The sequence below is a fragment of the Callionymus lyra genome, chromosome 4 (assembly GCF_982586985.1).
Source record: "Callionymus lyra chromosome 4, fCalLyr1.hap1.1, whole genome shotgun sequence".
Taxonomy (NCBI): Eukaryota; Metazoa; Chordata; class Actinopteri; order Syngnathiformes; family Callionymidae; genus Callionymus; species Callionymus lyra.
This window is the reverse complement of record NC_141821.1, coordinates 4,821,452-4,837,618: the sequence shown is the minus strand read 5'-3', so window position 1 is coordinate 4,837,618 and position 16,167 is coordinate 4,821,452. Positions and strand designations below refer to the sequence as shown.

Genomic DNA, 16,167 nt, shown 5'->3' with positions numbered 1-16,167 from the left:
CTTTTAAAATCCACACACTATTCTCCATTTGAAATCGGATAAAAACAACAACACTATCGTGCACAGAGGGAACATATGGATAGAATTACTTGTTGGTTATCAAGCAATCATGTGTGTGAATCTTTGGGTGAAAACATTTTTCGAGTCTCATGCGAAGAGTCAAGAAAACGTTGATAATCCTAAACAATAACAAACCTCCAACAGAAAATGACTCCATAATTTTATGTCTAAAATAGGAATTATTTTGAAAAAAAATCAGGATTTTCTCCATATCTTTTGTCTCTTGACGTCAAATCAGTTCTCGGTCGAGTTTGTATCTTGATGTACTTCTCCAGGAAAGTCATACATACATTCAACACGTCTCTGAGCTGCAGAGTCAACATTGAAATCCTGCGATATCTCGGCAATGACTGGGGACGAGAGGATACAGTGACTCCAGCAGCTGTTAAAGCTGACGTTTGGACATATTTTGTTCCAAAGAATCAGAATCAGAAAACCACCAAAGGTTGTTGAGCCCAGATGTGAACGAAAGAGAAGTGAGAATCTGGAAATAATGTCCATCAATTGTAACACAATAGCTAATGCTAGCACGTAATCGTCACCTGACGGTTATAAAGAAGTGCAAATTAGTTTCCAAAAATCGACTAAAAAAGCCATACAAACTAATTTACAAGCGATTCAAACCTGTATGTGTTTTGTAGACGACAAGAGATGAATCGGCATGTGTTTATAATAATACTGTGGTTTAAACTGCGTGTACCTTCTCTAGCGTGTCTTCATGTAGTTCGTTCAGGTTGAGGGTGTAGATTCCTTCTTCAGCTCCGAGGATGAGGTATTGATCTGCGGAGAAGAACGCGTGAGGCTCGGTTCTGACCCGGCTGTTGCAGGAGCGTCACCTCTTGTCTTGGGGTAGATCCAGGTGGCAGCACAGTGGACGTGAAGAGGGCAGCCGTTGAAGACCTTGGAGAAGCCCGCCCCCATCTACAGACCCGTGAGGAGAAGATGTTACTGAGTCGTTCTAGTGTTGACCAAGAGCTGCAGGAAAGTAGTGATGTGTTGATGAAGCTTCATGAAACAGTGTCATTATTTTACACTAGATGTCACTCTCCCATCAATGGATTTTGATTTGAACTAGTATTCGATTGGAACCTCACATCATTTTTTAAGCTGACAGCGCCACCTACTGACCTCTAAAACATATGACACGGGTTGATGAAGCTTCAGGTACAGGTATGACCTTTAGTGGCAGTAAAATGATGTTTTAATTTAAATGATAACATGAGTCAAGTACTGTAATATTTGGACTATAACGTGCACATAAATCCTTACATTTTAATGACTCGACAAGGCTCCTTAGTATTACACTGCGAGGCTCTGTAGTATTACTCCACGAGGCTCCATAATATTACTCCACGAGACTCCATAATATTACTATACAAGGCTCCGTAGTATTACTCTGCAAGGCTTTGTAGTATTACTCCATGAGGCTGCGTAGTATTACTCCGTGAGACTGCACAGTATTACTCATAGCCTTTGAAGTATTACTCCACGAGGCTTCATAGTATTACTCATAGGCTCCGTAGTTTTACTCCACGGGGCTTCTTAGTAGTACTCATTGGCTTCGTAGAAATGACTTATAGGATTTGTCGTATTACTCATAGCCTTCGTAGTTTTACTCCACGAGGCTTCGTAGTATTACTCATAGGCTCTGTAGTATAACTCCACAAGGCTTCGTAGTATTACTCCATGAGGCTTTGTGGTATTACTCCGCTAGGCTTCGTAGTAGTACTTATAGGCATCGTTGTATTACTCATAGGCTTCATTGTATTACTCATAAACTTTGTAGTATTACTCATAGGCTTCGTAGTATTACTCCACAAGGCTTCGTAGTATTACTCCATGAGGCTTTGTAGTATTACTCCATGAGGCTTCGTAGTATTACTCCACAAGGCTTCGTAGTATTACTCATAGGCTTCGTAGTATTACCCTGTAGGGCTCCATAGTTAAACTTCAAAGTAAACTGCTTTATGTAAAGTGCGACCTATAGTCCAACAGATACTGGTGACGTGTCAGTGAGCAGAAGTGAAGATGTTGGTGAAGATGTTGGATGTGATGTTGTCGTGATGTTGTCGTGATGTTGTCGTCATGATGTGAGATGTTGTCGTGATGATGTGAGATGTTGTCGTCACGATGTCGTCGTCACTCACATGGACCTGAGGCGTCGGAGGAAGTCCATGACAGTCGGCTCTCTACGACAAACAGTGTTAATGAAGTTACTTCCTGTTAGTCACCGGTTCAGATTCTACTCACGGCCTCCTCGGGCTTCTTCCTCAAGGTGCTCCACTCCGGGGACAGAGACGTCTCCTTCTTGGAGTCCATGACCTTCCTTCGCTCGTCCGTCCCGGCGCCGCCCGCCAGGAGACCCGGGTCACTGCAGCGCTGCCGGATGTCCTGGGTGGCGGAGCATCGGGCCAGACCTGGAGACGGCAGACGAGGATCAGGACCAGATGAATCCTGCTGAGGTCCATCAGTACCTGACACCGAGCTGGACTCCGGGGCAGCGACGGCGGCCTCAGGACCGAGGGTGCAGCTGGACCTCAGGGTCGGGTCGCTGTCGTCCGGGGCGACGGGCGGAGAACAGAAGGCCGGCAGAGACGCCGTCGTGGGACTGAACAGACCACCTCGCCGTCCCCCCTGAGTGACATGATGGTAACACAACCAGGTCAGACTCACAACATTATGACTCTCGGGTCTCTTTTCTACACAATTACTACTGCATTAATGATGTGTTGATGGAGCCTCTGTTGTGAGTCTCTGCATGTGTTGTGCGTGTGTGACTGTGTGTCTGAGTGTGATAGACTGTGTTAGTGTAATCGTCTTTGCTTGTGTGTGTGTTTGTGACTCATTGTGTCTCTTCCAATCTGTCTTTGTGTGTTGCACTGTTTTGTCTGTGTGTGACAACCTATGTGTATGTGTGTGTCCTTGCCTGAGTGAGTGTGTGACTGTTTGTGTATTACTGCCTGTGTGTTTCTGTGTGTTTGTGTGTGTGTGTGTGTGTGTGCATGTGTGTGTCTCTGCCAGTGCACGTTGTTATCGTGTCTCTGTGTGCGTTTGTGTGTTTCTCTGCCTGTGTGAATGTGTGTCTATGGCTGTGTGTAGCTCTGTGTGTATCTCTCTGTCTGTCTTGTGTGTCTCTGACTGTGTGTTTGTGTGTGTCACTGCCTGTGCATTTATGTGTCTCTGTGGGCATTTGTGTGGGTCTCTGCCTGTGTGAATGTGTGTCTATGGCTGTGTGTAGGCATGTGTGTTTGTGTTTCTCTGTCTGTGTTTGTGTATCTTTGCATGTGTGTGTGTGTCACTGTGTGTGTCTGTGCAGGCTTTCAAGACACCAGAGTTCCTTCAGAGTTGTGTTCATCTGTACAGAAACGTTAAACATTGTGTAGCTCTGTGTGTATCTGTGTGTGTGTGTGTGTCTTTCTCGTGTGCCTCTGAGTGTGTGTGTCTGCCTTTGTGTCTCTGTGTGCATGTGTGTCTTTGTGTGTGTCACTGTGTGTGTGTCTGTGCAGGCTTTCAAGACACCAGAGTTCTTTCAGAGTTGTGTTCATCTGTACAGAAAAGTTAAACACAATCACTCACACATAGACACACAACCTGAACTCGAGAGGAACTTCCACACACTTCACTCAGACACACAAAACATATCAGAGGATTGTATCTGTGATTATTAAGCCGATGAACTCACACAGACACACACATACACACACATTTAAATGTAACTTCCAGTGAAGTAGATTCAAATGTGTTGAGCTGCTTGTACACAAACAAACACACACGCCTCACTGGCGTCAATGCAATGTCTCTCTAGTCCACTGGGTGTCGCTGCAAACCTACTTATAGCATCTTAGCGCACGAAGGAAGAAAAGCGTGAAGACAAACGTATTCCTTAACAAAGATAACTGTAAACAATGTAAACATGTTATTCAAATAACACGTAGTTGTGATGTACTCACGTCAGCAGAGGGCGCTCTTTTCATGGTTAAACTCCTAAAAAAAAGAAAAAGATGTTAAAACTTCACAACAATGTTTGCAGAAGAAGTTTTAACAACACAAGCAGAAGATGAAGGTGATTCTGAGGGCAGCAAACAAAACTACACAGAAGACAAACACAACAACAACAGCAGCAGCAGCAGGTTTTGGATGCAGATGTTGGACCGGGGTTGGAGGACAGGTGGACTGAGCAGGTGGACTGAGCAGGTGGACTGAGCAGGTGGACTGAGCAGGTGTCCTACCTCAGCTGCAGAGCTTGCTCCACACACTCCAGCAGGCTCCTGCAACAGGGAGACCTGCTGGTTATCTGACTATGGGCCACCAGGGCCAGAAGACCAGAACAGGGGGGGGGGCACAGAGTCTTGATACACGACCACACGGGTCTCTAGTGAAGTCTGTCTCCGTGGCAACAGGAGACAGACGCTGGTACACAGCACGACTGAAGCTCCAGAGACAAAGAAAAAGATCTTACGGTGAATCATCTTCGTCTCCAGAGAGACTCCAGTCGTCGTCGTACGAGCTCTGAGGGAAGAAGCTGATGTTACCTTCAGGATCTTCAACAAAACATCATCGTCTTCTTTATGTCCAACGTTGACGTTTTATGACCAATTTTACATTTAAAATGTAGATTTTTTTTAAAACAATTTATTTCAATAATTGTATAATTAAACGATTGAATTTCCTTTATTCAATTATAGAAATTTAACTTGTACATTAAAGGTTCAATTCGTCTTTTGATTTTTTTATAATAATGAATTACATTTTTTAACATAGAGTTTTATATTCAAATTTCCAATAAAAACTAATAAAAAGTCGAAATTCAATATTTTTTCGTTCAAAGCCTTTTGAATTCAATTTGAATATTGAGTCGTAAAAGCGACGTCTTCCCAGACTAATCCAATCGAGCACCGAGCCGCTCACTCCAACTTAAAGTGGCTGTAAATCTAACATCAGTTTCAAACTAAGAAATCTAAACCTTCATTTGGAATCTGCCGCGATGCGTTGACCTGCTGCTGCTTTACTTTGTCACATGACTGTCTTGTTGGCTGAAAGTTCAAGGATTTCGGTAATTGATCGTACTTTAGAAAATGTATTTTTGAATCGTTGGCATTAGAATATCAAACTCTATGTCTAATAAAAAGTATTTCATTTTGAAAGTACTATATTTTTTAATTGTATATACGGACACTCTATATATATCAATAACAAAATCAAAGTTTCAACACATAAATGTGACCAAAACATTATAAAAACTCTTGTTTTCACCAGGTCCGGGTAGGGCTCCGTGACCTTCCTCAGCGGGGGCCCGAACTTCACTTGTCCGACTGCGGAACAGAAGGAAAGGAAATAGGATCAAGTTGTGAAACAAATGTATCTCAGATTCATCCTGACTGTTGTCATGGAAACCATAACAAGGAAGTGATTTTTAAAAATATATGTGATTATTCTTTTATTCAAGTTCACTGTAAAGTTTTTTTCAATTTATGTGACTTCATGACACATTTTCTTAATATTTGTTCTAGTTTCAGTTTTAATGAAAGATCAGGATCAGTTTGGAGATTCTAAATATTGAGGGAAAAATAAATAAATAAAGGGATTGTTTTAGTACAATTTGCTGCTCTATAGACAATTAATTTCTAATAATAATCAATATGATGCGACTTAAGGCTGTAGCGACGCAATAATCTCACGATTGTATACGATATATTCTGCTCACGATACGATTCTATAAAACATCTTCAGCCTACGATACAAACCATTCAATACGATATATTCAACCTACAGTACGATTAATATCTGATTGTATCGTATCGATATGATCATTTAAACACACTTTACTTGAGAAATATTGAACAAACCCATAATAACTTCTTGTTGAAAATCATTGTGAAACTTCTCAGGGATCACTTGTGAGTTTAAAGTGTAGAAAGATGAGGTTTCTTAAGGGTTTCCACAAATTATTAATAAAAAACATCAATAATTGAATAAAAATATAAACAGTGTCTGTTGAAAACGACATGCATGTTCGCCTTGTGTTTCACTTCCTGTAAGGCAGATACAACTTTTATCTCGTGAAGTGTTTGCGAGGCTCAGGTACTGGTTCAGTTTGATCTGGTTCAGGTTCTGGTTCAGTTTGATCTGGTTCAGGTCCTGGTTCAGTTTTATCTGGTTCAGGTTCTGGTTCAGTTTGATCTGGTTCAGGTTCTGGTTCAGGTTCTGGTTCAGTTTGATCTGGTTCAGTTTGATCTGGTTCAGTTTGATCTGGTTCAGGTTCTGGTTCAGTTTGATCTGGTTCAGTTTGATCTGGTTCAGTTTGATCTGGTTCAGTTTTATCTGGTTCAGGTTCTGGTTCAGTTTGATCTGGTTCAGTTTGATCTGGTTCAGGTTCTGGTTCAGTTTGATCTGGTTCAGGTTCTGGTTCAGTTTGATCTGGTTAAGGTTCTGGTTCAGTTTGATCTGGTTCAGTTTTATCTGGTTCAGGTTCTGGTTCAGTTTGATCTGGTTCAGTTTGATCTGGTTCAGGTTCTGGTTCAGTTTGATCTGGTTCAGTTTGATCTGGTTCAGGTTCTGGTTCAGTTTGATCTGGTTCAGGTCCTGGTTCAGTTTGATCTGGTTCAGGTCCTGGTTCAGTTTGATCTGGTTCAGGTTCTGGTTCAGTTTGATCTGGTTCAGGTCCTGGTTCAGTTTGATCTGGTTCAGGTCCTGGTTCAGTTTGATCTGGTTCAGGTTCTGGTTCAGTTTGATCTGGTTCAGGTTCTGGTTCAGTTTGATCTGGTTCAGGTCCTGGTTCAGTTTGATCTGGTTCAGGTCCTGGTTCAGTTTGATCTGGTTCAGGTTCTGGTTCAGTTTGATCTGGTTCAGGTCCTGGTTCAGTTTGATCTGGTTCAGGTCCTGGTTCAGTTTGATCTGGTTCAGGTTCTGGTTCAGTTTGATCTGGTTCAGGTCCTGGTTCAGTTTGATCTGGTTCAGGTTCAGCGTCAGAGCGTCAGATAGAAGCTCCAGTGTGGACACATGTGCTCACAGCAGGAGGGACGACAGCAGCCGAGTGACTGAGAGCCTTTTGTCTCGTCATATTCCCGACATTACAGCATTCTACACTGTCGCGGACAAAGAAGCTACTCTTCGGTCTCACTGACCTACAGTGGCGACCGGAGGCCGAGATCCACTTTCTGATGCTGAGCAGAGACTGAAGTACGATGTCGACTCGTCCTTGTTTCCATTCCGTCTCGGACTGAAGTCGTCTTTCGTCTTTTTTAATGTTTGTTATTTTGTGACGCGAACATCTATTTTTATTTTTCATTAAAATACATTTTTATTGATTTTTCAAGCATAAAAGACAAAGTAACATAAGATTTTGAAAAATAATAAGAATTAAATTAAGAATTTGAATACATTCAAATGTTGAGTTAAATTAATGATATAAAATAGATAAATTACATGATTAAACATATGATTGATTGAAAATTACAAATATAAGTAAAATAGAATGCATAAAACCCAACCCCAACAAACATTAAACACATTTTCTACTAATTTTCTTCCACAAAATGAATAAATTAAAAAAAAATCTGTCTTTAACCTCCACCCAAGAGTTTACTCAAAAGGGTAGTGAAAATATTTTAAAATTATTTTAATATATATTTTTAGTCATTTTAACTATAAAAAAACACAATGAATACGATTTAAAGAAGAATAGCATGGAAAAGCAAAAATAAATATAGAGAAAAACTAAACTAAAATAATAATGGAGTAAATAAATAAAAACTGTGAATTAAAACAATCATTTTATACAACAATTACTGAAAAATACAGATTAAAAAAAGCAAAGAAAATTAATGGAATTAAATATGGAATCTATTCAAAACACTTGGACATTTCTGGAATAAATTTTTTTTTATATATATATATATATATATATATATATTTTTTTCAACTCATTATTTTAATTGTAGATTAAACTTCTTTGTTTATCTATTGAGCAGCATAAACAGATTTCTTCTGGAGGTGCAGTTGTGTGTTTGGCTCACATTGTTCCTCGGACACGGTTCTCTCCACCGCCAGGTGTTTCCCCGACGCCCGAATCTTGTCTGGAGCCACTTCCCCGATCTGTCCACACGAGACTCGTGTAACACGCCAGTGAAAACATACAACAGCGTCACAGTCTGGTCCCGGTGAGTCTCTGACCTCCAGCTCGTTGTCGTCGTCCAGGTCGTTGGTGTGAAGCTCCGGGTTGTTGGCCATGTCCAGCAGCTCGATGATCAGGTTACGGGTCAGAAGCTGAGTGACGAACGGATGCTGCAGGAGAGAAGAAGACATTTATAAAAACATCTATGAAGCATTTTCAACAAATACTCTCTGTAAACATATTTTTATCATGTTGACATTCTTTCCTGTTGCTCTGTGGCATTACTCCACGAGGTTTGGTGCCATTACTCCACAAAGCTAGTTGGCATTACTCCACGAGGCTAGTTGGAATTATTCCACGAAGCTAGTTGGCATTACTCCATGAGGCTACGCGGCATTACTCCACGTGGCTACGTGGTATTACTCCATGTGGCTACACGGCATTACTCCATGTGGCTACGCGGCATTACTCCACGTGGCTACGTGGTATTACTCCATGTGGCTACACGGCATTACTCCATGAGGCTACGCGGCATTACTCCACGTGGCTACACGGCATTACTCCATGAGGCTACGCGGCATTACTCCACGTGGCTACGTGGTATTACTCCATGTGGCTACACGGCATTACTCCATGTGGCTACGCGGCATTACTCCACGTGGCTACGTGGTATTACTCCATGTGGCTACACGGCATTACTCCATGAGGCTACGCGGCATTACTCCACGTGGCTACGTGGTATTACTCCACGTGGCTAGTTGGCATTACTCCATGTGGCTACGCAGCATTACTCCACGTGGCTACGTTGTATTACTCCATGTGGCTCAACATTACTCCATGTGGCTACGCGGCATTACTCCATGTGGCTACGTGGCATTACTCCATGTGGCTACGTGGCATTACTCCATGTGGCTACGCGGCATTACTCCATGTGGCTACGTGGCATTACTCCATGTGGCTACGCGGCATAACTCCATGTGGCTATGCGGCATTACTCCACGTGGCTAGTTGGCATTACTCCACGTGGCTACGTGGCATTACTCCATGTGGCTACGTGGCATTACTCCATGTGGCTACGTGGCATTACTCCATGTGGCTACGCGGCATTACTCCACGTGGCTACGTGGCATTACTCCATGTGGCTACGTGGCATTACTCCATGTGGCTACGTGGCATTACTCCATGTGGCTACGCGGCATTACTCCACGTGGCTACGTGGCATTACTCCATGTGGCTACATGGCATTACTCCATGTGGCTATGCGGCATTACTCCATGTGGCTACGTGGCATTACTCCATGTGGCTACGTGGCATTACTCCATGTGGCTACGTGGCATTACTCCATGTGGCTACGCGGCATTACTCCACGTGGCTACGTGGCATTACTCCATGTGGCTACATGGCATAACTCCATGTGGCTATGCGGCATTACTCCACGTGGCTAGTTGGCATTACTCCACGTGGCTACGTGGCATTACTCCACGTGGCTACGTGGCATTACTCCACGAGGCTAGTTGGTATTACTCCACGTGGCTACGTGGCATTACTCCACGTGGCTAGGTGGCATTACTCCACGTGGCTACGTGGCATTACTCCATGTGGCTAGTTGGCATTACTCCACGTGGCTAGAATCCCTTATTAGTCCCGCGAGGGGAAATTCGGTAGTGCTTTTGACAGCCATTCACACATACTGATGGGAGTAGGCTGCACACCTGCGCCAAGTCTACTATCAGGAGCAATCAGGGTAAAGTGTCTTGCTCAGGGACACAACGACACAACCTTGTGTCGCGGCATTACTCCACGTGGCTAGTTGGCATTACTCCACGTGGCTACGTGGCATTACTCCACGAGGCTAGTTGGTATTACTCCACGTGGCTACACGGCATTACTCCATGTGGCTACGCGGCATTACTCCACGTGGCTAGTTGGCATTACTCCACGTGGCTACGTGGCATTACTCCATGTGGCTACGCGGCATTACTCCACGTGGCTAGTTGGCATTACTCCATGTGGCTACGTGGCATTACTCCACGTGGCTACGTGGCATTACTCCACGTGGCTACGTGGCATTACTCCATGTGGCTAGTTGGCATTACTCCACGTGGCTAGTTGGCATTACTCCACGTGGCTACGTGGCATTACTCCACGTGGCTACGTGGCATTACTCCATGTGGCTAGTTGGCATTACTCCACGTGGCTACGTGGCATTACTCCATGTGGCTAGTTGGCATTACTCCACGAGGCTAGTTGGAATTACTCCACAAAGCTAGTTGGCATTACTCCATGAGGCTACGCGGCATTACTCCACGTGGCTAGTTGGCATTACTCCATGTGGCTACGTGGTATTACTCCATGTGGCTACGCGGCATTAGTCCATGTGGCTACGCGGCATTACTCCATGTGGCTACGCGGCATTACTCCATGTGGCTACGCGGCATTACTCCACGTGGCTACGTGGCATTACTCCATGTGGCTAGTTGGCATTACTCCACGTGGCTACGTGGCATTACTCCATGTGGCTAGTTGGCATTACTCCACGAGGCTAGTTGGAATTACTCCACGAAGCTAGTTGGCATTACTCCATGAGGCTACGCGGCATTACTCCATGTGGCTAGTTGGCATTACTCCATGTGGCTACGTGGTATTACTCCATGTGGCTACGCGGCATTACTCCATGTGGCTACGCGACATTACTCCATGTGGCTACGTGGTACTACTCCATGTGGCTACGCGGCATTACTCCATGTGGCTACGTGGCATTACTCCATGTGGCTACGCGGCATTACTCCATGTGGCTACGTGGCATTACTCCATGTGGCTGCGCGGCATTACTCCATGTGGCTACGTGGTATTACTCCATGTGGCTACGCGGCATTACTCCATGTGGCTACGCGGCATTACTCCACGTGGCTACGCGGCATTACTCCATGTGGCTACGTGGCATTACTCCATGTGGCTAGTTGGCATTACTCCACGTGGCTACGTGGCATTACTCCACGAGGCTAGTTGGTATTAATCCACGTGGCTACGTGGCATTACTCCACGTGGCTACGTGGCATTACTCCACGTGGCTACGTGGCATTACTCCATGTGGCTAGTTGGCATTACTCCACGTTGCTAGAATCCCTTATTAGTCCCGCGAGGGGAAATTCGGTAGTGCTTTTGACAGCCATTCACACATACTGATGGGAGTAGGCTGCACACCTGCGCCAAGTCTACCATCAGGAGCAATCAGGGTAAAGTGTCTTGCTCAGGGACACAACGACACAAGCTTGTGTCGCGGCATTACTCCACGTGGCTAGTTGGCATTACTCCACGTGGCTATGTGGCATTACTCCATGTGGCTACGCGGCATTACTCCACGTGGCTAGTTGGCATTACTCCACGTGGCTACGTGGCATTACTCCACGTGGCTACGTGGCATTACTCCACGAGGCTAGTTGGTATTACCCCACGTGGCTACGTGGCATTACTCCACGTGGCTAGCTGGCATTACTCCACGTGGCTACGTGCATTACTCCACCTGGCTACGTGGCATTACTCCACGTGGCTAGTTGGCATTACTCCACGTGGCTACGTGGCATTACTCCACGTGGCTAGTTGGCATTACTCCACGTGGCTACGCGGCATTACTCCACGTGGCTAGTTGGCATTACATCACAAGGCTAGTTGGTATTACTCCACGTGGCTACGTGGCATTACTCCATGATATTGCTCCGTGAGGCTCTGTACTATAACGTTATGAGGCTCAATAGTATTACTCAGCGTGGCGTTACTCCGCAAGGCTTTGTTGTACCTGTAACTCCTTAGTATCGAGAAATAAAAGATACTGAGCTTCAACATAACATTATGTTTAGAAGGACAAACCAATCAAGGTTTTAGCGTAAAAACATTTGATCGTTGATTGTTGTATATTTTCATGACTTACCTGCAGCAGAGTCTCGGCTGACGGTCTCTTCCTTGGGTTTTTGATGAGCGACATCTTGACGAAGCTTAGAAAACCAGCTGACCTGAGATCAAGTTACAATGTTGAGACTTTTGACAAAGACAGTGAAAGAAAACAACAAACTTACCACTTTGTTTTATCTTTTAACTTTGGAGGTTGAAAGTTGCTCTTGGACATCAACATCAGCGCCCTGGAAGCAAAGTAACGACTCTTTACCGTGTTGACTCTCTTTCAGTCCTTCCATCCATCCATCCATCCATCCATCCATCCATCCATCCATCCATCCATCCATCCATCCATCCATCCATCCATCCATCCATCCATCCATCCATCCATCCATCCATCCATCCATCCATCATCCATCCATCCATCCATCCATCCATCCATCCATCCATCCATCCATCCATCCATCCATCCATCCATCCATCCATCCGTCCGTCCATCCATCCATCCATCCATCCATCATCCATCCATCCATTATTCCATCCATCCATCCATCCATCCATCCATCCATCCATCCATCCATCCATCCATTATTCCATCTATCCATCCGTCCATCCATTATTCCATCTATCCATCTATCCATCCATCCATCCATCCATCCATCCATCCATCCATCCATCCATCCATCCATCCATCCATCCATCCATCCATCCATTATTCCATCTATCCATCCATCCATCCATTATTCCATCTATCCATCCGTCCATCCATTATTCCATCTATCCATCTATCTATCCATCCATCCATCCATCCATCCATCCATCCATCCATCCATCCATCCATCCATCCATCCATCCATCCATCCATCCATCCATCCATCATCCATCCATTATTCCATCCATCCATCCATCCATCCATCCATCCATCTATCCATCCATCCATCCATCCATCCATCCATCCATTATTCCATCTATCCATCCATCTATCCATGTATCCATTGAAGATATATCCTCAGATTGATCCATATATATGTACTCTTGAAGGGTTAAATTATATTTCCTCATTTTATGTACTCAATTGTTAACATTGATAATGTTATCTTTTATTCAGAGTTCAAACATATTCTTGAATTTTATCTTTTAACAACTTGTTATTATCAAAGAGCAGCGTTCAAAAGTTCTGAGCATCTGTGCCTCAACTTTGTGTGAACCTTGGTGTGCGTCTGATACATTGACAGAGACTTGTGTGCGACAATAGATGCAAACTGTGACAGAAATGAGTTGGAAGGAGGAAGCATCCTCTCCATAGATAGGAAGCATGACCCAGAAGTTATGGTCTACGGACCTGGTTCGAGATAACAAGTGTGAAGGAAGACTGAAGATTCTTTGTTTAGGTCAGTGTTCAGGTCAAGGCATCTGTTGTTCATAATAGAGTCAGATTTTGCAAAACATCCTGTACCCCAAGTTCGCAATTGTATACTCAACTTACTTCCCGTGTTTGGGGAGGGTCTAGAGGTCTTTGAAAGAAAGGACGTGCTAGAAGATTAGCTGCCACTCTCTGGAAGGATCTGGTGGGTGGACCAGGATTTGAAGGAGACTGGACCGAGCGCTCGAACTTCTGGTATTTCTGAATAATTTGCAATTTTTGTTAATTCTTATATTTAAGGTCTTGTAAGATCTACTTTTGTAATCATTCTTTACTTTTAATAAATTAACTGTTTTAAACCTAAATGTTACTCTTCCTTGGATCAAATTAATGTGCAGAACTCATTAGACAGGAAGGAGTTCTTGAGTTCGCTTTACCATCCATCCATCCATCCATCCATCCATCCATCCATCCATCCATCCATCCATCCATCCATCCATCCATCCATCCATCCATCCATCCATCCATCCATCCATCCATCCATCCATCCATCCATCCATCCATCCATCCATCCATCCATCCATCCATCCATCCATCCATCCATCCATCCATCCATCTTTCAATCTATCCATCCATCCATCCATCTTTCAATCCATCCATCCGAGCATCAATAAGCAAACAAACCTTTAATGAGACACTAATGAGTGACTGGACTTGTTTTGATAAAAAGATAATATTCTAGTTATTATTATTATAGTTGTTATTATACGTTGAGTGACAGACGTACGTCATCGGGTGAAGGTCAAACATCGGCGGCTGCAGCTCAGCGAGCTCGATGGCGGTGATACCGACAGCCCAGATGTCACACAGGTGGTTGTATCCGCCTTTCTTCTCCACGGCCGCCACCTCCGGAGCCATCCTGGCAGAGAAGAGGGTCAGAGACCAGGGTCAGAGACCAGGGTCAGAGATCAGGGTCAGAGACCAGGGTCAGAGACCAGAGTCAGAGAAGAGGGTCAGAGACCAGGGTCAGAGACCAGGGTCAGAGACCAGAGTCAGAGACCAGGGTCAGAGACCAGGGTCAGAGACCAGAGTCAGAGAAGAGGGTCAGAGACCAGGGTCAGAGACCAGGGTCAGAGACCAGAGTCAGAGAAGAGGGTCAGAGACCAGAGTCAGAGACCAGGGTCAGAGACCAGAGTCAGAGAAGAGGGTCAGAGACCAGGGTCAGAGACCAGGGTCAGAGACCAGAGTCAGAGAAGAGGGTCAGAGACCAGGGTCAGAGACCAGGGTCAGAGAAGAGCGTCAGAGACCAGGGTCAGAGACCAGGGTCAGAGACCAGGGTCAGAGAAGAGGGTCAGAGACCAGGATCAGAGACCAGGGTCAGAGACCAGGGTCAGAGAAGAGGGTCAGAGACCAGGGTCAGAGAAGAGGGTCAGAGACCAGGGTCAGAGGTCGGGCACGGCGTCATGGCCAGAACCAGGATCTCACCAGTACGGCGTTCCAATGAAAGACTTGCGCTTGGCCACCGAGGCGCTGATCTCTGCTGCCACTCCGAAGTCAGCTGCAGACGAACAGGGAGTCATTGAAGCGTCAAGACCACGGTGCTGAGAAGGTTACCACTGACCGAGCTTCACGTCTCCTCGCTCCGTCAGGAGGATGTTGGCGCCCTGTGGAGAAAACACAAGGTTAGAAAACGTCAAAGAACAAGAACCCGAGACTCACCTTTATGTCTCGATGCATTTTGCCAGTTTCATGAAGATGATACAAACCCTGGGAGCAAAGAAAACACCTTTGAGACAGAAATAATCTTTACAACACAAATGTTTGTTCTTCTTGGTGTTTGAAAGTAGATCAGTTCCATCAGGACATGAACGCTTGAACTTTACATTGACATGTTGTTTTAATTATTTTACAGTTTGATGTTCTAATTAAAATAGTTTCAAAATACATTTTATAAATTATTGTTTTTTTTTTTAACTCAATATGAAGATAATCTTAATCAAACTGTTATCCAATCACACGACGCGCACAAGATCACATGATGACGTAAAAGCAAAAGATCAAGTAGATCCTCTTTCATTTGAAACTATTATACCAACATTTTTATAAATCAAATTAAAAAGTCTATGGATCTAAAATATTGAATGTAGAAAATGTTTTTTTGAACTATTGGATTATATATCACCTGACACTATGTGTATAAAATATATACGTTAAATTAAATTCAAAAATATTCAGCCTTTCATATAGAAAGTAATTAAAAATAAATAAATAATTAAATGCTAAATAAACGTTTAAATTATTTAGATTTATTTTGTTCTCCACAAAAATATTTTGGTAAATGTTTACTTATTTGTAAAATAATTAGAACGATGCTTTTCTCATAAAAAATAAAGATTTCCAGGTATTTCCATGAAAGGTCAGCGACGACAGAGTTCCTCTAAATACGAGCCGTCATCGTCTAAACGCTCTGGAGCTCAATCGACCTTCACAGCGTGTGGTTAGAGGTCGCGCTAAACACCGTTTAGTTCTTGACAAACACATGAGTCACGGCAGCAGCGGCGCCGACACGACATCTGGACTCGTCTGTCAAACTCTTACCTGCAGAGTTTCTCTGCAGACGTACGCGATCTGCTTCTCCTTCAAGGGTCCCGTCACTGAGAAGATGAACAGATCATGAACAGAGAGATGGAGGCTAATTTTAGACTCTCCCGTCCAACCGAAGGGATGGATCGCCACAGAG

The 16,167-nt window shown here is 44.1% G+C and overlaps 1 protein-coding gene across 3 annotated transcripts in view; it reads right to left on the bottom strand.

Annotated features, from left to right (window-relative positions):
* map4k2 (mitogen-activated protein kinase kinase kinase kinase 2) overlaps positions 1-16,167 on the bottom strand; it is a 56,467-nt gene that overhangs the window by 23,547 nt on the left and 16,753 nt on the right. For 2 of the 3 annotated variants that reach the window (XR_015710874.1, XM_087788535.1), the window contains exons 5-22: positions 16,026-16,081; positions 15,147-15,194; positions 15,049-15,091; positions 14,913-14,985; positions 14,215-14,346; positions 12,247-12,309; positions 12,102-12,183; positions 8,233-8,343; positions 8,076-8,154; positions 5,314-5,372; positions 4,520-4,569; positions 4,290-4,328; positions 4,011-4,044; positions 2,535-2,694; positions 2,311-2,477; positions 2,208-2,249; positions 897-981; positions 761-840 (exon numbers count right to left, since the gene is read on the bottom strand). Coding sequence is in view for 1 of the 3 variants with exons in the window: in XM_087788535.1 (XP_087644661.1) it covers positions 761-840; positions 897-981; positions 2,208-2,249; positions 2,311-2,477; positions 2,535-2,694; positions 4,011-4,044; positions 4,290-4,328; positions 4,520-4,569; positions 5,314-5,372; positions 8,076-8,154; positions 8,233-8,343; positions 12,102-12,183; positions 12,247-12,309; positions 14,215-14,346; positions 14,913-14,985; positions 15,049-15,091; positions 15,147-15,194; positions 16,026-16,081 (1,403 nt within the window). In the remaining 2 variants the exon portion in view is untranslated. The remainder of the gene's footprint in view (positions 1-760; positions 841-896; positions 982-2,207; positions 2,250-2,310; positions 2,478-2,534; positions 2,695-4,010; positions 4,045-4,289; positions 4,329-4,519; positions 4,570-5,313; positions 5,373-8,075; positions 8,155-8,232; positions 8,344-12,101; positions 12,184-12,246; positions 12,310-14,214; positions 14,347-14,912; positions 14,986-15,048; positions 15,092-15,146; positions 15,195-16,025; positions 16,082-16,167) is intronic. The other variant, XR_015710875.1, reaches the window with a different exon arrangement.